The 27904-nt window shown below is 37.0% G+C and overlaps 1 protein-coding gene and 1 pseudogene across 7 annotated transcripts in view; both read left to right on the top strand.

Moving 5' to 3' along the window:
- Positions 1-27904, top strand: part of MCTP2 (multiple C2 and transmembrane domain containing 2) — a 254637-nt gene that overhangs the window by 39625 nt on the left and 187108 nt on the right. For all 7 annotated transcript variants that reach the window (XM_077124086.1, XM_077124085.1, XM_077124083.1 and 4 more), the window contains one exon: positions 24009-24543. In XM_077124086.1, the coding sequence (XP_076980201.1) occupies positions 24079-24543 (465 nt within the window). In that variant the 5' untranslated portion in view covers positions 24009-24078. Of the gene's footprint in view, positions 1-24008; positions 24544-27904 lie in introns of those variants that run through there.
- Positions 5534-9366, top strand: LOC143651655 (polypeptide N-acetylgalactosaminyltransferase 11 pseudogene; annotated as a pseudogene).

Raw genomic sequence — 27904 nt, 5'->3', positions numbered from 1 at the left:
AGCTGCCATTTTATGTATGTGTTTTAAAACCAGTTGAAACTCTCTAGAGGTTATCAATAAAATTATTCAAAGCAGGTTAGAATGATTGAGTTTTCCTGTCTGTTCTGAGGAGGCATGATTGTTCTTTGAAGAGACAACAGATGTTAGCTGCTTCTGTTGGTATAGGCATGGGCTGGAGAAATGCTTTGAAAGGTTATTTGAGTAATAAAAGAAACCACTGGTTTGATGTTTTGGAAGCAGGAGAGAGATTAACTGAGTGAGATCCTTTTTTAGAAGATAGGTATTTGCATTTAAAATTTCCTTCTTGTTTTTAATAGGTGCAATCCTATCTCTGAAATATTTTGTTGCATGCTCTAAAAATGTTGTGTTAATTTGTGGCTTTCAATTATTCACAATTTGTTAAACATGCTCTGTTTAACAGTGAAAGGGGCTTAGGGACATTTGTATAAGGGTTCCCTTGCACTAGCTTATTGTATGTCTGTAGGCTAGCTTTTCAGTCGGATTTAATATCCTGAAATAGCTTCTGGTGTAGATGGTTTACCAGCTGGAATATAATTGGATACTGTAAATCATTATGTTTCCTCATACTCTTCTTCCACCAATGAATTTCTAAAGATACTTCATGTTTTGTGTTTCCACAAGTATTTCCTAAGAAAAGTACATCTTCAAATGTGATAATAATGTTAGCCAGGACTTTTGAAGTGTGACAGTTATTTTCTGAAGTGGGACCTAATTAAGATTTCTGCCTGTGTGTTTTAATATAAAGCCATTAAATTCAGTTATTTGAAGAAGTGAATTATCGTCTCTTACACTTGATGTATATTGTCAAATGTAGCGATTAGTTAGTGGGCAGTGCTTGATTTTCAAAATTTGCCCTCTTAGCTTCATGGTAGATAATGAATATCATGACAAGGAGCCGTGTATGCGCATGGTGTGTGTGCGTGTTGGAGTTGTGTTTACACGCGTGCACATTGCAAAGTAGCAGGAGCCCTTTAACCAAGCAGTAGTTATTGACTGAGTACTTTAGGCAGAGAAACAGGTACCTTTGGCTTAAAAAGTACTTCCATCTACCTTTAACTGAGGTCAAATCTCCTGAACTTGTCCTACATCCTTCTTCTCCATTAGCCAATTTTTTCAGAATCTGTTAACCTGCATTTCCTCCTTTCTCCCACCCTTCTGCACCTGCTCCAGTTAGATTTTCCTCCCCATCGTGCCACAAAGATAACTTACATCAAGATGACCGGTAATCTCCATTTCATTGATTGGATACTTTCAGGGCTGATCTGATCTGGTCTGCACGCAGCTCTTAGTGCTGTTGACCACTTCCTGTGTAAAACTCCCTTCCTTTGGCTTCTCTATTTTGGGTTATATTTGTCATATGGTGATGCCACCATTTTTTTTTTCTCTTTCTTTCTCTCCTTGTCTTTTTTTTTTTTTTTAATTTTTTATCTCATTTGCAAGCTTATCTTCTCTAGTAGGCCATTACATGCTGGAGTTCCTTAAAGTTTATTCCATCTTTTCACCTTGTACACTTCCCTGCAATCTTACCCATTACCGTTGTTCAGTTGTCATCTAAATGGAAGTCTTCCTAAAGTCTGTCTCTAGGCCTAAGTTCTCTTATCACCGCACTCATGGGTTCAGCTGCCAGCTTGGCTTCATGAGCTGAACTTCTCAAACATAACAAAACCAGTACGGAGCTCAGGATTTCCCCTTTAAACTCTAGACTTCTCAGAAGTGAAGGGCACTAGTACTTGCTAACTGTGCTGGACTCAGACCTAACATCTCTTATCTCCCTTCTCCTTTATTGAGTCCTATCAGTTTTGAACTGTTACCGTTTCTCAACAGCTAGCCTCTTTTCTTTACTGCTGGAACAAGAAGCCCAAAGAATTAGAAGAAACCCTAGACCTAAGCACACAATTAACCAACTTAAACTCACTGACAGATAATGGAACCCTAAAATGGCAGAATTAACCATCTGTTGGGACATAAAGAAAGCCTCAAATTTTGGAGGACTGAAAACATACAGATCTACTTTCTGACTTACTTCTCTAAAATTAAGCTAAAAATCAATAACATAAAGGTAACTAGAAATCCCCATATGTTTTGGAAATTAAGTACTATTCTTAAAAAAAAACCCAGAGGAACTCAAAACAGAAACTAGGAAAAATTTTTAACTAGATAGTAATGGAAATACAGCATATCGAAACTTGTGGAAGCAACTAGAACAGTGCTTGGAACTATATTTGTAGCACTAAATGCACGTGCAAGAAAAGAATGCAGTCTGTCAATCAGTATCTAAAAGAAAAAGGATAATAATTCAAACCCAAGTGTGGTGGACAGAGACAAATAAATGATAACAATGAGAAGAGAAATCAATAAAGTAAAAATTAGCTTTAGACAAGATTAAGAAATGTGATAAACCCTTTGCAAGATTGACCAGGAAAACAAGAAATGAAACACATTACCAATATGAGAAATGAAAAGTGACATTTTGATTGCAGATCATATGGAAATTAATAACATAAGAGACTGTTATTAACTTTAATCCAATACACTTAACAATTTGGATGAAATGGACAAATTTCTTTTCTTTTTTTTTTTTTGACATGGGCAGGCACTGGGAATCGAACCCGGGTCCTCTGGCATGGCAGGCGAGCATTCTTGCCTGCTGAGCCACCGTGGCCTGCCCAGAATAGACAAATTTCTAAAAAACAAAAACAAAAACAAAACAACTTACCATAACTGACCAGAGAAGAAACAGAAACTCTGAATGGTTTGGTATATATTAAATGCATTGAATAAGTTTCGAAAAATCTTCACACTTCACACTCACATAACCTTTCCTTCCTTCCCCCTCTCTCCATCTCCTTCTCTCCTTGTTTGTGTCTCTGTGTATGTGTGTGATTCTCTCTCTCTCACACACAAAGTAATTCTTTCAAATATTAAGTGAAGAAATAATACCAATTTTTCACAATATGATAAAAGGGGAAATATTTACAAACTATTACATTTCTACCCAAACCTGAGAAGACAGTATAAGAAAGGAAAATTATAACCACTCTCTCTTCAACATATGTATAAAAATTCTCAGTACATCATAAATAAAAACAATGTAATGATAAATAAATGGGAAATGCGTCGTGTTCTAGTGGGGTTTATTCAAGTCATCAAGGTCAGTAAATACATGCAAAACAGTGTAATCCCTCACATTAATGAAAAAGGAGAAAAGCACAGAATCACCTTGAAGGTTGCAGAAGAAGTAAGTGATACAGTTAACAACATTTGAAATAGAAACTCTTATTAAATGAAGTAGAGAAAAGAATTTCTTAACCTGATAATGGTGTTAATTTTTAAAAACCTACAGTAAACATCGTACTTTCCCTTTCATTATGGCTACAACGCAAGAATGCCCTTTGTCACCACTTCTGTTAAACATTATGCTCTAGATGCTAGCAATGGGGAAAAATATCATAATGATTAGGATAAAAGAAATAAAAATGTCATTATTCACAAGTGGCAAGGTTGTACACATACAAAAGCTAGGAAGTATTTGCTAAATATATTGTTAGAATAAGTAATTGAGTTCAGCAGGGTCATTGGAAAGAAACTAAGTATGCAAAAGTAAGTCATGTTTCTATAAGACAGTAATAAGCATATCTAAAAAATATGAATAAATGTTTACACTGGAAATTTCAGAAGATGATTGAGATAATTTTTTTGAAAAGATTGTTTTTCCCAGATATTATTATTTCCCATATATCTATCTTTTCGCCATTGTTGACTCATCTTTTCCTGTTCCATCAGTCTGTTTGTGGATTCTTGCACCAAAGAAATCAGTTTTTTAATTGTAATTTATGGAAAATCTTGGTACTGTAAAAATTCTGTTCTTACTTTACTCTTCTTATTCAGCATATCTCAGCTAATTAGGGCCATTCATATTTACAAAAAAAATTTAGATTAATTTGCAATAAAGATAAAAGCAAGTATTAATGAAATTGGGAAAAAATCATTAAATAGAGAGATTGGAATGAATGATAATGTTTAACAGGCCAGCAATTTTTCTTTTTGTTTTATAAGTATTTTCAAAGAAACAACTTTTCTCTTTATAATACTCTTTATTCTATGATGAAATAAACAATATTAAAAATATTAACAGAGGCACATCATAAATAGGACAGAATTTTAAACATTAATGCTACAAAATCTTATGCCCCAATATTTGAAACACTAGACAAAAATGTACTCTTTTATAGAAAATATACAGCTTATCAAATGAACACACGATACAGAAAATCTGAATAAACCTGTAACAATGAAGATATTGAATCAATACTTAAAAACTGTTTTCTCAAAAAACATCATGCTCAGATAGCTTTATAGCTGAGTTCTACTAATGTTTAAGAAAGTCCACTCATACTGTATCTTTCTTTACTGAAGGTAATATAATCTTGTCTTTCAAACTAAAAAGAGAACAAGAGGGGAAAATTATGGGTCAATACATGCAAAAACACATGGGAAATTTTTAAACACAGTGTTTGCACTCTGAATTCAGCAATGATATTTAAAAAATATGATACAAATAAAAGATCAATTTGGTTTTATGCCAGAATATAAAAAGATAGTTAAACATTAGAAAATCAATTAACATCATTCACTTCATTAACCAATGAAAGGAACACAAAATATGATCACATGAATAGATGCAGAAATAATTTTTTTGCACTAAATATTCAGCATTTGTTCATATTAAGAACTCTTGGTAAACTAAGAAAAGTTAACATTCCTTAACCTGAAAGGTCTGAAGCCATTTTACACATAAGCCCACCCTCATAACTACCATTGTACATGCTGGGGGATGTCCTGCCGTTGCAGGAAGCGGTAGGGGGGGAAGGATGTCTTGGAAAAGAAGAAACAAGAATCATCATTTGAAAATAATTTGCTGGCCTGCACTGAAACCGGAGACAATTTATAATTTACGAACAAATTTTTAGAGATTAATATGTTCAGCAAGATAGAATTGAATCTATATATCAACGTCATTGTTTTCTTATAGGGTAGCATCATGCAATAAAAATAAAGTGAAAATATCAATAACAACAAAATCAGGAGTTACCTTGGAATCAAAAGGTGAACATGGTGACTACTATGAAAATTTGTTTTAAAAGTTGAGGACTGCTTAAAGGAAGAAGGGGATTTCCCTATTCATGGCTAGGGAAATGACAATATCATAAGCTGCCCACTGTCTTTCAGATTAATTTGTGAAGTGATTGTCAATGAGAATGCCCGCTACTTTTATTTGGGGGTTGGAGGTATTAGACAAATAGATTCTAAAATTTACGTGGATTATTAAAGAGAAGAGAAACTATTTTAACATGCTACAATAATGGGGAGGAGGTGGGCTTACTCAACTAGATATAAAGACTTAGTATAAACTTATAGCAATTAATTACTGTGGAGTCTTGGCACAGGTATAAATAAACCAGATATAGACCTCATATATTAAACTTTATATAAGAGATAGCATTGCGGGTCAGTAGGAGTGTAAGGAGAATGTCTACTTAATAAAAGATGCTTCAAAATATGATTATTCACAGGTATATAATACAAAATCTGATCCCTACCTCAAACTATAAACAAAAAATCAATTCACAGTAGATTCAATGGTTATTGGGAAAAGGAAAATGGTAAAGCCTTTACAATAAAGTTTATGAAGAGATATTTATGACCTTGCGGACTTTTAAACCATATTCCACAGACACGTGCCCCACACAGAATTCAACTAAGGGCATCTGTGAATTATGAAACCATGCAAAGTTAAAAAAAAGCTATTTACTGGATGAAGAGGTTTGCAATTCAAATGACTAAGAAAGCATTATTATCAGAATTTATAAAGTACTATTTCAAATAAATAAGAGAGAAAAAAAAAAACAACCCAGTAGAAGAATGGGGAATGTTCATATGTGTATGTATGTGTGTGTGTACAAAAAAAAACTAAATACATTTCCCACAGGAGAAAATGGACATATTAGAAGCCAACACGCAGATGAAAAAACCCACTGAGGTTTTTGTGTATCATGAGAATGCAAAGTAAATCATATAATATAGCTGCTTGGGAGAACATTTTGGCAATACTAGCCAATAAAGTAGGAGACCCTTGAACCAATAATTCTACTCCTAGATATGCAGTTTCTCAATGGGGTCCTCGTCAGAATTTAGGCAGGACAAATTTCTTGTAAATTTTCTTTTAGCATCCCTGATTCCCACCTCCTCATCTGATTTTGCCTTATCCCCAAGGCCATTGAAACAACCAAATGTTCTCCTTATATTTCTAATAACCTTTAATGATGCAGTCCATCCCTGTTTAAAAATATCAAGGAGAAATTGACGTGTGCATCAGGAGGCAAGTAGACGAATCATCTTTAAAGCTCTGTTTGTATTATTAAAGTTTAAAGCTCTGTTTGTAGTATTAAAGTATCATAAGCATCGTAAGTGTCCATCCTTAGGAAAATTAATTGATAAATTACAACTGTTAAATGACTTTAACAGAGCTACATTTATCATGGTGAATAAAGTTCCTAAAGGCAGTGTTAACTGGGAAAAAAAGCCAGTCATATACCATTTATATGAGGTTGATTATAAATAGTTTAAAATCACGCAAAATAGTACTATGTTTATATATCCTCAAATATATAACACAACTCTTGGATACAATAAATAACAATTCTAGAATAGTGGATATTTCTGGCAGAGGATCCTGGGAAAGTCATCAGAGAGGTAGATGCAAGAAGCATAATTGTATTTAAGTTTTTACTTGGTAAGGTGTGTAATCACCATCTGTATATACTTGTGGTATACTTTTGTGGCTAAAATGTATCAGAATTTTAAAGAAGTAACTGAAGAAAGTTGCAGCATCAGTGGAAGTAGGTGTGTGGATACATAACAAATTCTGAGAATGAGTAGGTTTTGTACAGGGGTGTATGAAGAATATCAGGGTGATATAAACACCTTTTAAAACTACTTAGAACAAGAAAAAATAGGAAAGATTTGATAAGACCTTGATTAAGGCAGGTGAGATAGTGTTGAAGCCTACTTTTTTGGTGTTTGTTTATTGTTTGCAAAGACCTTTAATGGATATGATCTCCTTGGGTCCTAATAAGGAGTCTGGGTAATAAAATAAGAAACATAAAGCGGGAGGGATTGTCTGTGATGCTTAAGGCGGTTGTGAGTTATTTCTTAGCTTTTTAAATGGACTTGATTTATCTAGACACAAAGTGAAATAAGGATACTGAAGAAACTTGCATTTGTGATCACTAAGATTCATACTCTTAAAATGCCTTCAAAAATATTATAAGATTTGCCGGAAATGAGGAACATCTGATAATCAGTGTCTCCTCTTTTACCCATTTGCCTTTTTTCATGGGGTAAAGATGAGTTCCCCAAATTATAGATTGTCAGTCAAGACTTCCATTATTGCTAGAAATCTAGACTGAGATTGTTTGATAAAAATGGTATGGTACAAACTTGGGCTTGACTGGTGGTGAGAGAGAAGGTGCTGCAGTCTGAGTCCTGGAAAACCGTGATCCTGGGCTGCAGGCATCTAGTTTGGAATACCAAATATGCTTCTGAGAAAATAGCTGGAAACTGCTGAAAGGTATGATTTTTATTGAACATGATCACGAGTTGAGAGACTTGGGCTATCAGAAACACACCTTAAAATGCTTATTTGTAACTGCTTGGGCTACCATAGAGATGTGTCAGATACAAGGAATGCAGTTGCACAGTGTTGTAGTTTGGACTTCTTCGTGAAATTACAATGACAGTGATTTTGATGATTTGAAAGGAGAACTAGAGGAATGTATGCAAAAACATCTCCCTGGAAAAATGAAAGTAATAAGAAATATGAAGCATGAGAGAGAATGATTGGAGCAGGACACACGACTAGATGAATTCTTGTATTCCTAGAAAGCCACTGTGAAGTGAATGAAATGTAGCTACAGCCCTTGCTGGCTGCAATCCAGGAAGACAGTAAAACCGTGGTCTGCCCAGTGATTGACATCATCAGTGCTGATATGCTCACATACAGCTCATTTCCTCTTGTGTGAAGAGAGTTCAACTGGGTACTACACTTTAAATGGGATCTTGTTCCTATTTCTGAGTTAGAAGGACCAGAAGGAGCTACTGCACCCATAATGTCACCTAAAACGGCTGAAAGATTGTTTGCCATGAATGGACACTGTTTCAGGGACTTGGATAGTATGACATTGGCATGGCTTTCTGAGGAGAAAATTTGGAAATATCATTTCAGATCTGGATTTGTGGAGGTAAGCTCTTCATCATCCCTTGCTCTAAAGTAGGACACATTTTCCAGAAATGGAAAACATGCGGACCTCCTGAAGGCCAGGACACCGTGATGCACAACTCTTTGAGGCTAACACATGTAAGGTTGGAGGAACATAAGATGCAGTGATCTGAGCCCAATGCCAAACCACAGTAACTGTTTGTATTAATAGAGAGCTCAAATGCCCCAAAGTCCTTCAACATGAAAGGCTCCATCCCCTCCAGACCAACAAATGTCTTGTCATACATATCAAAAAAGAGGCCTTGTAGTGCTTAAGGTGTGTGACTATAGTGACCTAAATCACTATTTGGGTTTATAATGAAGTTTATAATGAAGTGGATGAATTGATTTTAAATAATCTCCTTTGCCTGAACATGTCAGAGACTCGCTCATCAGACCTACCATGACTCATGAAGTGCCATGGGTCAGGAGGATTCAACAGTGAAGCTTTGGGGAGAATAATCGGCTTTACTAGGTATAGTTGGACAGAGCCTGAAAGTTGTTGATCCGCTGAATCAGAAAGGCTATGTTGCTATGGCAATGTGTAATAACTCCTCCTCACAGCAGTGGCATTTGGAAGGTTAAGGTGGAGACCTCAAACTAGAAAGGTGCGATTCACTGGACTTTGTCTCCTCTGTAAAATGTGGCTCTTTACAAAGAATGTTGAGGGTACAAGGAAAGCCCTGAACTGATTTCCTATTTAGATGGAACCATCTTTGAGAGGATGAGCGTTGTCTTGTCCTATGGAGATGCTTGTGAAGATTAGCGGGGCGAGACAGCAAATGCATTAGGGATTGAAGAACCGTGTTACCATCAGGAGATGATGAAGTACATTTCACCAAGATCCCTGTGCTGTTTCTGAGCTGCCATTAAGGAATTTCTTGCTTTTCTTGTTCAAGAACTTCACCTTTAAAGACTTGATTTTGTGCAAAGAACAAAATGCAGGAGATTGACATTTCTGTTCTTATTCCTTTATGCTTCTTTTTCATCCCTTTTAATGATGGAATGGCATTTAGTAGAAAAGTTGTCATGATTTCCTTTCTTAGAAGACTTCATAGGAGTCAAATTATATTTTTTACTTATTATCATCATTGGTTTAATATGTCCTAAATAGATCATTTAAAAAGTCTTTTCGAAGCCATGTTACTTTTGACTTCAGAAAATGTCATTTATAAGATAATATTTAAGAAGCAGTTATTAAAAGTTATTTTGATGAATTATGATACTATCCATATTTAGAATAAAGAGTCCTTTTAATTGTTTTTTTAAAAACTGGGATGGTATTTTTTTTTTTTAAAGTGTTGGGGAAGATAAAGCCCTACCTGGCTCCTATATCTCCTGGTAACATTCAGACGTCTTACAAAGTGTCCAACACAACCACCAGGTTCTTGCTGTTTGAGTAGATCTGATCAGCTTTTTTGCTTATATTTTGCAAATGTTGGTGCTATAATGAGTTTTTTAAATTTCTTTTTCTTATTTTTTAATATTGTTTAATTTCTTCCAGTTATTCTTGGTGAAGTACGAATGATAGTAATTTAGAATATTTCACTTCCTTCCAAATCTGTTCATTATTTCCCTTTCTGCTCAAGTTTTGGAATTCTGACCAATAGGTCTATGTCAAGTGTCCCTAAGACCACCCCCAGTTTTGGTGATTTTTTTAAGAGGAATGATGAGACCAACACAGCATCCTACTCATGGCTATGGTTTATTATAGCAAAAGGGATACAAGTCAAAATCAGTAGAGGGAAAAGGTGTAGGAGGGAAGTGTACGAAAACAAAACAAAGCAAAAAACAGGTGCAAACCTTTGAGAGTTCTCTCTCAGTGGGGTCACAAAGGGCCTGCTTAATTCCCCCAGAAATTAGTTGTGACAACACATGCACAATGTCTACCAGGGAATCTCAGCAGTGACTCATCTCTGAGGCTCATTATGTAGACATCTTTGTAGCATATTCCAGAATTATACACTCTTAGAAGGAAATCAGGTGTTCAACATAACCATGTTGTTCGCAGTACAGTTTGGACAGGGTGAGCCAGACTTACCAGTTAAGTAGTGGAAACAGTATGGAAATCCAAATTCCCAGATGCCAGCCAAAGGCCTACCTTATAAACAGAACGTTCAAAGAATAGTAGTTTCAGGACTACTATATTGACTCTTTTCTGATCACTAAATGTATATATATATTTGTATGCATGTCTGTGTATGTATGTATGCATGTACATAAAATAGATTGTTGAATTGATCAGTGTGCCAGTTTGAAAGTATTATGTACCCTAGAAAAAATGTATTTTAATCCACATCTGATCTTGTCAGAGAACTGTTTCTTTTAATCCTGATTCAATACTGTAGGTTGGGAACTTTCGATTAGATTATCTCCACACAGCTGTGACGTGTCCAATTGTGGATATAATCTTTTGATTAGATGGAAATGTGATTCCACCCATTCAAGGTAGGTCTTGATTAGATTTCTAGAGTCTTTAAAAAGGGAAACATTTCGGAGAGAGAGTCAGAAATGACAGAAACAACAGAGCCAACCAAAAGTTCAGAGCAGAGCTGACACAGATGCCGATACTTGGAGAACCGAGACACAAATGTTTGGTGATGCCTGGATCCCAGCAGATGCTGCCATGAGATGTTAAGCAAGCCAGAACCTGGAGAGAGCCAAGGGAGGCCAAGAGATGGAAGCCAGCCCTGAAGAAGGAAAGTGAGGAACCCCACAGGAACAGAGGCTGAAAGCAGCAGAGCCCAGGAGCAAGGGTCTAGCAGATCCCTTCCCAGCTGACAGAGGTGACTTCCCAGCTGACAGAGGTGCTCCTGACCCATCGGCCTTTCTTGAATTAAGGTATCTTTCCTTGGGTGCCTTAGTTTGGACATTTTCATGAGCTTAGAACTGTAAACTTATAAAAGCCGTTCCATTTCTGGTATGTGGAATACAGCAGCTTACTAACACAATCAGGGTTCAGTATCTTAGTTAGATCCTATTTATCTAATCTTTGGTTGAACTTATTCTAGTTATTTTGGCATAAAAGAATAACTATGGCTATCTCCTAGAAAATAGAGTTAGAATGGAAATATAAGTATCTGAATACATCATAAATCCTGCGAACTTCCTCTCCTTTTCCCGAATCCTCTCCAAGTGTAAGATGTGCATTAGACGTATGACACCAGTGGACAATGATTGTGATTAAATGAGCAAATATTAAAATATTTCTGCATGAGGGAGAACAAATAAATGTCAACATTGCAAGGTATTAAAAATGGATGGTATACAGGAAAAAGTACAATCAATGCAAGCTAGGGTCTATAGTCAACCGTAACCCTGTAATATGCTTTCAGTGAATGTAACAAAGGCATTATGCCAAAACTAAATGTCAATAGGCAGGGGGCATGGGGGAGGGGTATGGATTTTTTTATGGAAGAAAAGGAAATGATTTCATATAGATTAGAGTGGTGAAGGCATGTCTGTTTACTTAGTTTGGATTGTATGTTGTGTGAATAAAACTGTTTAAAAATGAATAGCAAGAAACAAGTGCTAGAGAAAATGCAGAGAAACAGATGTACCTGTTCACTGTTGTTAGGGAAACTGAGAGGTGCAGCCCCTTGGAGGGCAGTGTGGTGATTCCTCAGGAAGCTAGGGGTGGGGTTGCCATATGATCCTGCAATCCTGTTACTCAATATATACCTGGAGGAACTGAGTGTGGGGACACGAATGGACATTTGCATACTGGTGTTTATTGCAGCAGTGTTCTTGCATGTAGGGGATCTTAGAGTACAACTGAGAGAAGGAAGGGGGAACTGTGGTATATATATATATGCAATGGACTACTGAATGGACTCACGAAGGAATGAAGTTGTGAGGAATGCAACTAGGTAAAGAACCTTAAATACTATATGTTGAACGAAATATCAAAAACAAAAACACAAATATTATGTTTCGCTCATATGGATTAGCTATTACCTAAAAACTCAGTGAATTGAAGTTGGAAGCATGAGTTATCAGTTTGGGGCCTATTGTAAAGGGTCCTAGATTGTAAGCTCTTATAGCAGTCACATATATTCAGGAGCTGTAACACTTATTTCTAAATTCTGAGATACTGAGTTGTTTATATATAACTTGCTCATTCCAAGAAATTTTGGGTATTAATGTGACACCTGAGATTCAGAGTTAGAGCTCTGAAGCTATGAAAGTCAGCATTCCCCCATCCAGGAACTGTTTACAAAGTTGAAAAAGGAATCCGACTTTGACTAGAGCTATGAGTGAAGCTGGATAGGACTAAGGTTGATCAGAATACAGGGTAAAGGATGGTAATGGTCCATATTTTAAAACTTCAACTTCTGTAGGAGACCAAAAGGGGAGCTGTTTAGTTGGTGCAAAATTTATGTTTTGGGTAATACATTACCTAAATCAACATGTATGGTCAGTTTAGTTGAACATCATAATTACATGGAATCTTGAATAGGACATGAGAACTTCTTGGTTTGTATAGGTTAGTGTAATGGCCTGATACATCCCTGAGTAATTTGGGCAGTGAATAAAGAAGTATTTGCAAATTCCCCTTGCAGGGGGAGAAAGGAGAAAATAGTCAACTTCCCCATTTGGAGAGTTTCTGATATTCTCACAAGCAGTGGGGACAACAAAATCAATAGGCTGAGCCCTCAGTCTTGGGGTTTGCTCCTATGAAACTTATTCCTGTGAAGGATAGGCTAAGTCTACTTATAATTATGCCTAAGAGTCACCCCCAGACAACCTCTTTTGTTGTTCAGATGTAGCCTCTCTCTCTAAGCCAACTTGGCAGCTGAACTCACTGCCCTCCCCTGCTACATGGGACATGACTCCCAGGAGGTAAATCTCCCTGGCAACTTGGGACAGAAATCCCAGAATAAGCCAGGACCCAGCATCAAGGGATTGAGAAAGCCTTCCTGACCAAAAGAGGGAAGAGAGAAATGAGACAAAATAAAGTTTCAGTGACTGAGAGATTTCAAACAGTTGAGAGGTTATCCTGGAAGTTATTCTTATGCATTACATAGATATCCCTTTTTTAGTTTATGGTGTAGTAGAGTGGCTGGAGGGAAGTACCTGAAACTGTTGAGCTGTGTTCCAGTAGCTTTGATTCTTGAAGATGATTGTGTAATGATATAACTTTTACAGTATGACTATGTGATTGTAAAAGCCTTGTGTCTGATGCTCCTTTAATCCAGGGTATGGACAGATGAGTAAAAAAATATGGATAAAAAATAAAGAGTGGGAGAAAAAGGTAAAATAAATTGGGTAGATTGAAATGCTAGTGGTCAATAAGAGGGAGGGATAAGGGGTATGAGATGTATGAGTTTTTTCTTGTTTTTTTTTTTTCTGGAGTGATGCAGATGTTGTGAAAATGATCATGGCCTAAATACACAACTCTGTGGTGATATTGTGAGCCATTGATTGTACACCATGTATAGACTGAATGTGTGTGAAGATTTGCCAATGCAAATATTTTTTAAAAAAAACATACATTAAAATTATTGAGAAAGACAGCTAAGCAACTCTGGGGACTTTTTATGTAGATGAGATTTTTATGAGCCTTTATAATTACATCATATAATATGTGATATTATATATTATTATAATAATGGGGAAGGGTATTACATTAACTATGGTAACTAAGCACCATTAGTTACTATTCCTTTATTAATGCATTATGTTTATTTCTAAGAATGGTAAGTATTGTGAGATTGAAAGATGCATCTACTCCTTTTGGCTGACTTAATTTTGGAGGGGTTTGTGTAACATATATGTTTTTAAATACTATGTGTAGTATATGGAATGAGCCCCCCCCCAGCCAAATTGGATTACAAACTTAATGAAATGTGGCTGAAAGATTGGGAAGCTATGGCTTAAAAGAAGAAAGTGAAATTAATTTAAAAACAGAAATTGTTCATTCTATGGAACTAATGTAGGGAGACATCTATTAAAGATAAAGGGGAGGCTTTGTTGCTGCTAGAAGTAGAATTAAATATACTCAGGTATATAGATTCTTATCTCAGTTCTAAAAGGATAGTGATTACTCCTTCTGTAAAATTTTGTTTGCTTTATCTTTTCCAGTGATGCAGTTACACTATATCAGATTACCAGTTTTATTAAATTGAATTTAGATATTCCTTTTATTCCATTTTAACAGAATGTGAGTAGAAGTGTTCTTTCTACTATTGAGGAAAAAAAAAACCCTATCTTAATAGTTAGCTGGAAAGGTTTTCTTTGTTCCATTAATGACATATTCTGAGTATTACTTGCTTCCTGCTTTGTCATTTGAATTGATATTAGATTGTGAAAGCAAACACTTTTCATCACATTTATAATAAAGGGGAACTTTGAGAAACATGGTTGAGTCAGTGCTACTGAATGACTCTAGTATGTTTTAAAAAATTATGCTGTTCTTATTTTCAGAATATTTTTCCCTTCTTTGCAATTCCTATCCATAACCACATAACCTGTGGTTATGGTACAGGTTCCAGCAGAAACTTTGGGAGTGCTTTTTAAAGGTTCCTTGTTCTTTGTCTGTTTGGCCAGTTGGTTGTAGCCAGCTGAGAAGGGTGTCTGGTTTAAAACCATAATAAATGAAACTTCCATTAGGCTCCTTGGATTGTGGCTGCTTCCTATAAAGATACTGTCTGCTCTTTAGTGGTTTGGAGAGGCAGAATGCTTATTTTTGCCCAAAAACTGAAAGCTCAAGCTTACCTGCTAGGGTAGCTCAAACCTTGTCTTGTGATGAGATTTTGCTTCTAGGGCTGGTACTTTACAGCACATGGATAATATTTCAATTTGTAGTCCTATGGTTACAATGGGTAGAGCCAATCCATTGCTTTTTATCTCTATTTCCTGCTGTTCTGGTGGAATTGTGAAAGTGGGTTGTTTCTGACTGGAGCACTGGAAAGGGGAGCTCTAGGGATCTGGAAAGTATCAGAAGAGTCCCCTGAAAAGGAGAAGCTTGGGAAATGAACCCCACAGAGCAGTGCGTATATTGGATTCACAGGAGTTTTGTGGCTCTGATCCTTATTAGCATACCCACAACTTTGAGAATTGAGTTATGGGTCGATCTCCACCCAGATTCCAGACTTACCATTAGGTGGTGTATGCCCAGACAGATCCAAAAGCCCCACATAGCCTTTGAAAACGAAACTGACATCAGTACAGAAGGAGGAGGAATGAGGGGACCTACATGATGGTGTAGTAGGCAGATAATGTCCCTGTCACAGATGCTCACGTCCTAATCTCCAGAACCTGTCACTATATTACATTGGATGGCAAAATGGACTTTGCAGATGTGATTAAATTTACCAACTTTGAGATAAGAAGATTGTCCTCTGTTATCCTGGGGGGATGCAATTAAATTACATGGGTTCTTAAATGTGGAAGAGCAAGACAGAGTATGGGTCAGAGAGATGCAATGTGGGAAGGACTCAACTTGCTGTTGCTTTGAAGATGGAAGTCAAGGAATGTGGGCAGCCTCTAGAAGCTGGAAACATCCCTCAGCTGATAGTCAGCACAAAAATGGGAAACTCAGCCCTACAACTGCACAGAATTGAATTCTGCCAATGAAGGGAATAAGCAAGACACAGATTTTCCCCTGTAGCTCCTGGAAGGAAGAACATAGCTCTGCCAACTTGATGTTAGGCTGTTAAGACCTGTCCTGGACTTCTGACCTCCAGAACTGTAAGATAATGAAGTTTCCTGGTTAAGTCATGAAGTTTGTGGTAATGTGTTATGGCAGCAATAGAAAATTAATGCAGGTGGTAAGGTTTCTCTGTTGCAATGGAAGGTTTTTTTGAGCCAAAATATTGATCCTATATAGGGTGTGAAAAGTTAACTTTACATGCTATAGTGTCTAGAGCAACCACTAAAAATATATAAAAACTGAAATACTGTCATATGCCTTTATTTTGTATCCAGCAAGAAAGCCTACAATAAAACTTTGGGACAAAAAGAGCAACAAACAGAAAATTAAAATATCCTATACCAAGAGATACAGTCAAAATGACAATTTATACATTAAAATAGAAAAAAATTTAAAAATATTCAAGCAACTCCCCAAAAATGCAGAAAAGGGGAAGCAGAGGAATGAAAAACAGTGGGAACAAACAAAACAAATAATAAAATGACAGATCTAAATTCAAACATTTGACTCACTGCATTAACTATAAATGCTCTAAACAAACCAACTAAAAGATAAAGACTGTCAAACTGGACTACAAAGCATGACCTAAATCTGTATACTTTCTAGAAGAATCACACATTAAATAGAAATGATATTTCTATAATAGAAATAAATAAATAGATTAAAAGTAGAAGATTGGAAAAAATATGCCATGCAGACACAAATCAAAAGCCAAAATAAAAAAAAATTGTCAAGAATAAATTTATCAGGGATAAAGATAGACATTATAAATTAATCAAAAGGTCCGTTCATCAAGAAGTCATAATTCCAAATGTGTATGCACCTACCAACAGAGCTCCAAAATACAAAAGTAAAAACTGACATAACTGAAAAGAGAAATAGACAAATCCTTATAGTTGGAGATTTCAACATTATTCTCTCAGTAATAAAAATAAACAGAAAACCAGCTAAGGTATAGGAGAACTGAGCCACTAACCAACTAGATCTAATGGATATTTATAGATTATAGAATGTTCTACCCAACAATAGCAGTGTACACATTCTTTTCTAGTGCACATGGAGTGTTCACCAAAACAGATCATAACCTGGGTCAAAAATCAAACCATAATAAACTAAAAAAAAAAAATCATATAGAGTATGTTTTCTGAGGGTAATAGAATTAAACTGGAAATCAATAAATATGTATCTGGGAAATCCTCAAATATGTGGAAATTAATATGCTTCTGAATAAATAAATAAATTAGTGAAAGTAAAAATATAGTATATTTCAACATAATCTATGGCTCAAGGAGGAAGTTCCAAGATAAATTAGAAAATATCTTGAACTGAGTAAAAATGAAAGTACAATATATCAAAATGTGTAGAATGCAGCTTACATGTAGCCTTAAAGTTTACTTTTTAAAAGAATGGGGTTAAATCAATTGTCTAACCTAGTGGCTGGCAAAATTTCTCTGCAGTGAACTGGGAAGTAAATCTTTAAAGTTGTGTGGGCCATATGATATCTGTTGTAACTTTGACACTGCAGTGTGAAAGCAACCTTAGCCGATTTGTAAACAGTTGAGTATGGGTACAGTCCAATAAAATTTTATGTACTAAAACAGGTGTGTTCTAGTTTGCAAAAGCTGTCAGAATGCAATATACCAGAACTGGAACAGCTTTTAAAAAGAGGAATTTAATGAGTTACAAGTTTATAATTCTAAGGAAGTGAAAGTGTCCAAATTAAGGCACGGACAAAGAGGTTACCTTTACTCAAGTAAAACCAATGGATCAGGAACACCTCTGTCAGCTGGATAGTCATGTGGCTGGCATCTGCTGGCCCCTTGTTCCTGGGCTCCATTGCTTTCAGCCTTTGTTCCTGTTGGGGTTCCTCACTTTGCTTCTCCAGGGCTGGCCTTCATCTCTTGGCTTCCCTTGGCTCTCTCCAGGTTCTGGCTTGCTTAACATCTCATGACAACATCTGCCAGACTCCAAATATCTCCAAATGTTCATGTCTCTGTTCTCTCCATGTTCACATCTGTGTCAGCTCTGCTCTGAAGTTTCTGTCGATTCTAAGGCTTTTTGTCATTTCTGTCATTTCTGTAGGTTTCGTCTGCTCTCTTGCTCTCTCCAAAATGTTTCCTCCTGTAAAGAACTCCACTAAACTAATCAAGACCCACCTGGGATGGGCGGAGTCACAGCTACATGGAGATAATCTAATCAAAAGCTTCTGCATACAATATTGAATCAGAATTAAAAGAAAAGGTCTTTCCCACAAGATTGGATCAGGATTAAAACATGGCTTTTCTGGACTACATAATACTTTCAGACCAGCACAGAGGTTGCACTCTGGATTTGACATGTGGCTCTAATTTGTTACATCTTGATTTAGGTACCAAAGAGAGTGAAAATAAAATAAAATTTAAAAAGTAAGGGCAGAATAAGCCCAAATCAAGCAGAAAGAAGGAAACAAAGATAAGAGCAGAAATGTACAGCAGTGAAAATAATAAAAAAATATAAATCAATTAAGCCAAATAGTAAAATTGATAAACCTCTAACATCATAGTCAATGGTGAAAGATTACTTATCCTTTAAGAACAAAAAAGAGACAAGGATGTTTAACCTCACTTATCCTATTCAACATCACACTTGAAATTTTGGGAAGTCCAATAAGACAAGAAAAAGAAATAGAAGTCATAGTGATAGGAAAAGAAGAAGTAAAATGTCCCTATTCTCAGAAAATTTGTTAGTCTATGTGTGGTAGTTAAGTTCAGGTGTCAACTTGGCTGGGTGACAGTGCCTAAATCTGTTGCTATGGACATGAGCCAATGGCATGTGAACCTCATCTATTGCTGATTACATCTGCAGTCAGAGAGGAGGCATGCCTGCTGCAGTGAATGACATTTGATTTAATCGGCTGGTGCTTAAATGAGAGAGCTCAATGTAGCACAGCCCACACAGCTCAGCATACCTCATCTCAGCACTCACAGCTCAGTCCAGGCTTTTGGAGATACAGAAAGGAATCACCCTAGGGAAAGTTGTTGGAACCCAGAGGCCTGGAGAGAAGACCAGCAGAGATCATCCTGTGCCTTCCCACGTAAGAAAGAACCTCCATTGAAAGTTAGCTGCCTTTCCTCTGAAGAACTATATGTTAACTAAATAAATCCCCTTTTATTGAAAGCCAATCCTCTCTGGTGTGTTGCATTCCGGCAGCTAGCAAACTAGAACACTATGTAAACATCCAAGGACTCTAATAAAAGCTCTTAAAAACAACAAGTTTACAAAGTTCACAGGACACAAGCTTAATATGCCAACTTCAATTGTATTTCTGTATTTGAGCAATGCACAGTTGGAAACCAAAATTTAAAAAAAAACTAGCTCTAACAAAATTGATATACTTAGATATAAATCTAAAGTTCATGTACTGGATATATATGTTGAAAACCAGAATAGGCTGATGAAAACACAAAAACAAAAACTCTGGAAAACAAATCAGCAGTTTCTTATGAAGTTAAACATCCATGTACCATATAACTCAGCAGACATATTCCTAGGCATTTATCCAAGAGAAACGAAAACTTAGGTTTACAGAAAAACCCGTGCACAAATATTCATTACCGCTTTATTTATAGTAGCCCCAAACAGGAAACAAGCCAAATATTTAAAGCGGTGAAGGGATAAACTCTGATACATCCGTACAATGGGATATTACTCAGCAATAAAAAAGAATGAAACCCTGATACATACAATAACTATAATGAATAGCAAAGGCATAATGCTGAGTGAAAGAAGCCAGTCTCTAAAGGTTAAGTACTGTTTATAATTTCATTTACAGGAATTTTCAGAAAGATACAGCTAAAGTGCCAGAGTAAAGATCAGTGGTTGCCAGAGGGAAGAATTGGGGAGGGAGAAATGGCTCTAACGAGATAGCTCCAGGAACTTCTTTGGGTGATGGAGCTCTGCTGTTTCCACTGTGGTAGTGATTAAATAAATCTGTGCATTTGTCAAATTCATATAATTGTACACCAAGGAAAAAAATCAATATGCTATAGAGTGATTTTAAAATTAAAATGTAAAAAGGTATATACTGATTAAAAGCATTTCTGATCAAAACAAAAATGATGAAACCATCAGGTCCAGTGTCAAGTTATCTTAAGTACATCCTTGCCTTCTACCTGGTATTTCTTTTGAGTATGTTATAATGTTCCATTAACGGGCTCTAACTTACCAACCTCCTCCTCACCCCCAGATAAGAGAGGAGTTTTATCGGCATAAGACAGTTTGTATGGGGAATAGAAATGTTTTTGCAGATAGATCACATTCTTCAAAGATACAACTTTGTTCATACCAAACCTTTTCCCGTTTTCTTAGAGATTTTTTTGGTTTTGGTTATACAAAGTTTCAAGACATCTCCACTTCAAAAGTGGTTAATTGCCAACACGCAATTATGCCCCGAAAGAGGCAGATCTCCCCAAAGGGGAATGCGAGCCTCTCTGTCTCTGGGACTTAGAGTCTTCTTTTTAGGGTGCACAATAAACATAGTCCTTGGGTGAGTCTGTTTTAGGAGGTGCAGGGACCCCTCTGAGAAATGTTGAAAGTCCAGAAATAATAAGCTTGTAGTCTATGTGTACGTTTGTGTGTCTTTAATCTCTTTCTTGCTCATTCTTATTACCTATATTTGGACACATAGAGCTCCACTTGACTCTGTTAAAGTCTGTACAATATTCAGTGGAAGCACCTTGAGTCTTGTTGCTTCCAGGGGAGTCATAGTGCTGCTTCTCCTTTGCGTCTCCTGCCTATGCATTGGGCTTTTGTATTCAGACATCGCAGGAATGTGTGTTACTCCCAAACCTTGGGCTCGTTATTTTTACTAGGCTACCTTTTCCATTTTTATGCTATCCATATATGGTTATACTTTCATCACAACAGACTCTTCAGTTATTTAAAATTTTTCTATTTCTCTCTCTAACTCAAAATTTCAATTATAATTTCCTTGATCAGAATGGTGCTGCTTCTGGTCAAATGGTGCTTCTTTTGTCAAAAACATTGTGGGTTGCTGCAAGTTAGAATTGAATTTTTATAAAGTCTTTGGCTTAGATGATTCATTTTTGTTTTATTTCCCATATATAATTAATTCCCTCAAAGCTTCTATATCTATCCTAAATGAATCTCTTCTAGAGCCTGTCATATTTTGAACACTCATGATATGTTTATTGGTTTGACATTTTTCCTTTTCTTAAAAGACTCTTCCCATGACTGCATAGATTGCTTTGCTCACCTCTGTGAAATGCTAATTGACTAAATCTATTTCTACATGTAGGAACCATCCCTTTTATTATATTTGCAAGTCAAGCCATGAGATGTTAATTGAATAGTGAACTTGTGCCTTGCTAGTATGAAACATAAGTTTATGCTTAGAAAATATTTTCAAAGCAGCAAGAAAGTTGTAAAATATTTTAAACAAAGACAGAATGGTCCAATTTGAAATATTTGCAGTAATAATAATTTCAAAACAGCTAGCTATATATTTAACATTTGCAGTTTGGCAAGCATGATTCTAAGCTTTATATATATTAACTCATTTGATCTTCATAATGTTACCATTCAATGGTGGTGGACCTTCTGCCTAATGCACTCAATGACCAATTCCTGAGACACTGGGGTTTCAAAGAGAGGAAGATGGCCAGGTTTTAGGATAATGAGCACAACAGCCCCAGGTTGTCATTAGAGGTGATTTAATTATTGAATATGCACAGATGGATTATATGCTAAGTCACAGAACGTATGTTAAAAAAAATGGTGATCTTAATATGGTGATGGGCATGATTTTTAGTTTTATAATGAGGTATAGGTGACTTGTAGGTCAAAGTCTAAGCTACTGTATTTGTGTGTGTGTGTGTATGGGGGGGTCCCTTTTGATTAGATACAATCTTGGTTATCAAGATAACTTTGGACTTGGGGTAGGTTAGTTCTAGACTGACCCAGGACCCTTCATTAATAGACATTAAGGGCTGTCTTTAGTGATCTCAGGACTCTAAAGTAAAAAAAAAAAAACTGAATAAAAAGGGTGTAAGTGAAGGTTGGTCACAAGGTTTTTACAATCACAAGCGTACAAGATAATGGCTATACAACCATTAATCAGAGATCAAGGCAGCTGGATTACAGTTCAAAGATTTCAGGTCTTTTCGTCTGTCTACTCCAATATACCTGAAAGCAAAAAGGGATATCTATATAATGATTCAGCAACCATAATCATCCTTTAAATCTTAACTTTCCTGTTTTAACTAGAGCCCTATGGAGTTGTTGTTAAACTTGTCTGAAAATTGGAATAATAATGAGATATAGAGCATTTAAATAACTTGCCTCAGATATCCAAACTAAGAATTATAATAACAGCAACAATCAAAAAAATAGTTACCCTTGGCTGAATACTTTTTCTGCAATGGACACTGTGCTTTCTACATGATTTCATTTCATTTCATCTCCTGTGTATAGGTAAAATCATTTACACCGTTTACATATGCTACCTTGCATGTAGGATTTAAATTTCATCTTTGTGGTATAGGTGAATGAAGGCAGTGACTTTCCTCTGGATGCACATCTAAGCAGAACATAATGACAAAGGAATTCCAGCCTATGGAGTCCATCTCTATCGCCCAGTTGCTTCACCCCTGCATTGTACAGAGCAGACCCCAAATCTGCTCCCCTGGGATGGTCATCAGGCAACAGCTGGGGCCACCCACTCCTGAAGACAAATGTCCACAGAAGGCCAAGCGCCCCCAACCTGCAGACTCTCTCTAAACTCTTCTTCCCAATGACTAAATGCTCTGTCATTTTATGTCCTACGGAGCAGTGGGTGGAGCAAAAAAGCAAGGATACTTGATTTTAGAAAATGAATGTTGCCAGGGTTCTTGGTCTTTTCTTCTCACCGCCAAATGTGGCAGAATAATGGCAGGGCAGGTCAGAGTGCCTTTACGACCTCGTTCTTCTTGGTACTAGAAGGATTTCATGTGGGGTACTCAACCCATATAATAAGGGTTTTTTTCCTGCAGATTTGGTTTTGATTTAATCCCTGATGAGCTGAACCTATTGTATCTCAGATCCCCACCTTCCTTCCCAGCGTTTACCATGCTCTGTCATTACCAGTTTACCTGTGACGTGTTCCTACCACGCCCTCCTGGTTGGAGGCATTATATCCCATCGTGTGTCCTGGGCTGAGGCTCTGAAGCTTGCATTTCCTCGGGTTCCCTTTTAAAGTTTTATCCTTTCTTACCGCCTGGTACATTGGGGTAAGGACAGACCTCCCACTCTGGACTATTGACTTCTCCCCCAACAGCATCCTTATGCGTCTCGTCCTTATTTTAATGTCAATTTCAAAGAGCCTGCATGGAATCCTAGTTGATAGGGGTGTGTGTTTGTCCTTCAAAATGCACACTTAACTTTGGAAAGGAAGATGTGTTTAAAGTAGGGATCCAGTAAACCATAGTCTGCTGTCAGTTTTTGTAAATAAAGTTTTATTGTGCAGAGCCATGCCCGTTCATTTAGATCACTATCTGTGTTTGCTTTGGTGCCTCAATTACAGAGTTGTGTGGTTGTAACCAAATCATCTAGGCTGCAGTCTAAAATACTTTCTAATGGTCCTTTACCGAAAACGTTTGTCAGTCCTGGTGTAAAGAAGTAGAAAGGTGCTGCCTTGAGGATAGGAATTAAAAGCTGCATTACTATTCTAGTTCAGGTTTTAGCTCTCCTTTCCCTGGAGAGGAAGTAAGAAAGTAGACTTCTTATGAAGTATTTTTTTTTCTGCCGGTCTTATTTTTCATTCATTGCTGTAACTTTTCCATAACTACTCTGATGAAAAAGTATTAAAAATTTACTGTCTTAAAAAATGCTTTTCCCAATACCTGTGGAAGTCACCCATCAAATATTTCAATCTTGACCGCTCCGTGGGTGATGTGAGTTTTTGATCCACTCTTCCCATGTCCATATGCCCTCACCACACTGAGAAGGCTCATGTTATCTCCGTTGTGTTCTGTTCTGTAGGAGTTCCTGAAGATCTTTCCGATAGTGACATACTCTTGCGAGGACCGGCTGGCTGGGTCTTCATGCAGACATGGATCTGGATAAACCGTCCGTCTGGGGTTCCCTCAAGCAGCGGACCAGGCCTTTGTTAATAAACTTGAGCAAAAAGAAGGTGAAGAAGAGTGCCAACAAGCCCCTGGACCTCAGGGCCAGGCACCAGCTGGACCGCCGCCTGAGCCTCTCGGTGCCCGACCTCCTGGAGGCGGAGGCCTTGGCACCCGAGGGGCGGCCCTACTCCGGACCCCAGTCGTCCTACACGTCGGTGCCCAGCAGCCTGTCCACCGCGGGGATCTTGCCCAAGAGCAGCAGCAGCTCCTTGAAACAGTCTGAAGAAGAATTGGATTGGAGCCAGGAAGAAGCTGGCCACCTCCAGGTGGTGGAAACGGACTCAGAGGAGAACTATGCCTCTCCCACCGAGGACAGGAGGACCTCCAGCAATGGCTGCTGTGATCTCCAGAAACCTCCCCATGGAGGCGATGTGTCAGAAGAGCCAGAGGTGAGACCGGGGCTGGGCACCTTCCTGTTCCTTTTCCTTTTTTTTTTTTTAAAGCATTTTCAGTGCCCTTGAAAAATGTGGTTAGGAATTATATTTGTGGTTAGCTTGACTGGAGGAAGAGTATGCCATTTACAAGAACTTAAATAAATGTAATATTGATTGCACCCAATCTTCCGTTAGTCTTAGGGTTGACCTCTACATATTTTAGAACTGTTACATATAACATTTCTTGAACACTTGGAGACATTAAAAGCTATATTGGATAAACTTTCTTTTTTCCATCTCCTGGCAAAGAACTTAAGAGCATAACTTGTCTGTTACCTTTTTGCTTAAGTCTGTCTTTCTCCATTTTTATATTTCTCTCTGTATGTCATTGCCCAATCCTACCTATAGGAAAACCATGTATATTAATATCCCTAAGAAAAATATGTTCCTTTTGACTCAGGATTTGGACTTCCAATTTCACATTCACCTGTGGGAAACCTGTTGTGCATTCATGAAAACAAATGAATATTAATCACATTCTTATCCATTCAGTGATTTTTAAAAAATATTTTTATTGACAAATCTTCACACACATATGGTCTTTACATAGTATACAATAAATGGCTCACAATACCATCACATAGTTGTGTATTCACCACCACGATCATACTTAGAACATTTGCATCACTCCAGAAATAGAAATAAAAAGAAAAAAGTAAAAACTCATATATCCTGTACCCCTTACCCTTCCCTCCCATTGACCATTAGTATTTCCATCTACCCATTTTATTTTACCCTTATCCCCCCTGTTATTTATTTTTTAGCCATATATTTTTTTTCACTCATCTCTCCATACCCAGGATAAAAGAGCATCAGACACAAGGTTTTCATAATCACATAGTCAGATTGTAAAAGTTATATCATTATATAACTATCTTTAATAATCAACGCTACTGGAACACAGCTCAACAGTTTCAGGTACTTCCCTCGGGCTACTCCAATACATCATTAACTGAAAAGGGATATCTATTTAATGAATAAGAATAACCTCTCAACTCTGTTTGAAATCTCTCAGCCACTAAAACTTTATTTTGTCTCATTTTTCTCTTCCCCCTTTTGGTCAAGAAGGCTTTCTCAATTGCATGATGCCGGGCCCCGGCTCATCCCAGGAGTTCTGTCCCACGTTGCCAGAGAGATTTATACCTCTGGAAGTCATGTCCCACTTAGGGAGGGAGGGAAGTGAGTTCACCTGCCAAGTTGGCTTAGAGAGAGAGAGGCCACGCCTGAGGAGCAAAAGAGGTTCTCTGGGGGTGATTCTTAGGTATAATTTTACATAGACTTTGCCTACCCTTTGCAGGAATGTTTCATAGGGGCAAACCCCAAGATTGAAGGCTCAGCCTATTAAGTTGGTTGTCTCCACTATTTGCAGGAATATCAGGAATTCTCCAAATGGGAAGTTGAATATTTCCTCCTCTCTCCCCAGACCCCCAAAGGGACTGTGCAAATACTTCTTTATTCACTGCCGGAATTACTCTGGGATTTTTCAGGTTTATCAGGGCATCACACTAACCTGGACAAACCAATAAAATCTCATGCTCTATTCAAGATTCCATGTACTTATGGTGTTCAGCTGAACTGGCCATTCAAGTTAAATTAGGTAATGTGCTACCCAAAATATTAATTTTGCACCAAATAAGCATCTTTCCCTTTGGTCTCATACAGAACTTAAAGTTTTAAAATATAGACTCTATCATCCTTTACCCTATATTCTGATCTACTTTAGTCCTTTCTATATCAAATTCATTTATATCTCTAGACGAAGTCTGATCCCTTTTTCAACTTTTTAAACAGTTCACAAAGTTTTACTAAAGTTCGATAAGAAAAAAAGAGCTAAAAATAATTATTAAAAAAATCCTGCCTTTCCAGGATGAGTTTGATTTAAATTCAGTCACTGTGTTAAGAAATCATGATTTCGAATGATCAATTTAGTCTTTTTTTTTTTTTAATTCTCCCACTAATCAAAATGAGGCAGCTTTCAGTCTTTAGGTAAGCAGTGACTTACACAGAAATCTGACTATTCAAATGGGATTTTTGGCTTTGCTTTTACCAAAGCCTGTTCATTATGTTATATTTGAATATCATTGGGGGCTGGGATCTTATATATCTGAGGTAGTATGAGCCGCTTTCTATTGTAAGTACTAAAATTCAGCACAGATTTTATTTATCTATTTTACTTTCATAGTAACCTCCTTATTAAAATGTTATGAATTTTGCAATTATTACACATTTGAAATGTAGCTTTTTTGCTAAACTAAAGATAAATTGAGTGGGTTATTAAAGTAAGTCAATACAAAGGAGATAACATGTTGAGTTAAATATTGACATTAATCTTTATAGTCTTACTTTTTATTAACTAACCAGAAAAAAATAGGTGAACATTTTGGCTTTGATATGCTAAGAATCTCAAATTAGAAGGAAATTTGTTTATCTATTTATTTATTTTTAAGCTACAGTTGTTCAGCTTTCAACATTTTGGTAGGTGTTGTTGAATAAATACAAATATTTGAATGCTTACTCCAGGTCAGCTACTGCAAAAATCACTATTGGTACAAGAGATGGGTAAGAAAGTGAGCCTGCCCTCTATGTTCCATAGAGACAGACTTACAAAGTATTAAGCATTGCATAAGAGGCAAATGGAACTTCTAATACCTGTCTTGTAGCAGCTCAGTTGAGGTAGGAGATCCATGCTTGGGGAATGAAGGGGTGCCATATATGAGGCAGTGTTTAAGTTGGCACAGAACGTAAGTATGATTTGGATGGATGAGCGTATATGAATCTGTGAATGTGTGCATTTGGATGTGGTGAACGTTTTGTTCTGCTGAAACAGAAGCTCTTCCCGGTGGGATGTATGTCTGGAAGAGTGACGGTGGATGGAAGGTGAGTGATGGTTGTTATTTTCTCTTCCCCAGCTAAATTTAGAAAAGCCTAGAATAAGTAAGATCCTTCAAGAATAGGTTATTCTGAATAATTTGATTTCCTTTATTACTCAGTCATTTTTAAAAAGTCTATTTTCTTGAGAAAGAGCGCTTTGCTCTGGTTACCTGCCATAGAAAGTACACGATAGAGACGGTCACAGATTCTTTCTTCCATGCTTGAGGGTCTAGCCATTTGAGTGCCACCAGTCCACTTGCAGCATGGTTCCAGAGGCTGGAGGGACTGGGCAGCAGTTAATCAGACCTCTGGGGTCACTTGTGGTCAGGTGTATAGTTCTGTCTACACCTCTTCCACTCACTTTGTCCCTAGATCCTAACTTTATTGGGTGAGACCATTTGAGTGCTACCGGTCCACTTGCAGCATGGTTCCAGAGGATGGAGGG

Source organism: Tamandua tetradactyla, chromosome 12 (genome assembly GCF_023851605.1).
Source record: "Tamandua tetradactyla isolate mTamTet1 chromosome 12, mTamTet1.pri, whole genome shotgun sequence".
Classification (NCBI taxonomy): domain Eukaryota; kingdom Metazoa; phylum Chordata; class Mammalia; order Pilosa; family Myrmecophagidae; genus Tamandua; species Tamandua tetradactyla.
Note: the sequence above shows the minus strand (reverse complement) of the source record. Positions and strands in the feature narration are given on the sequence as shown.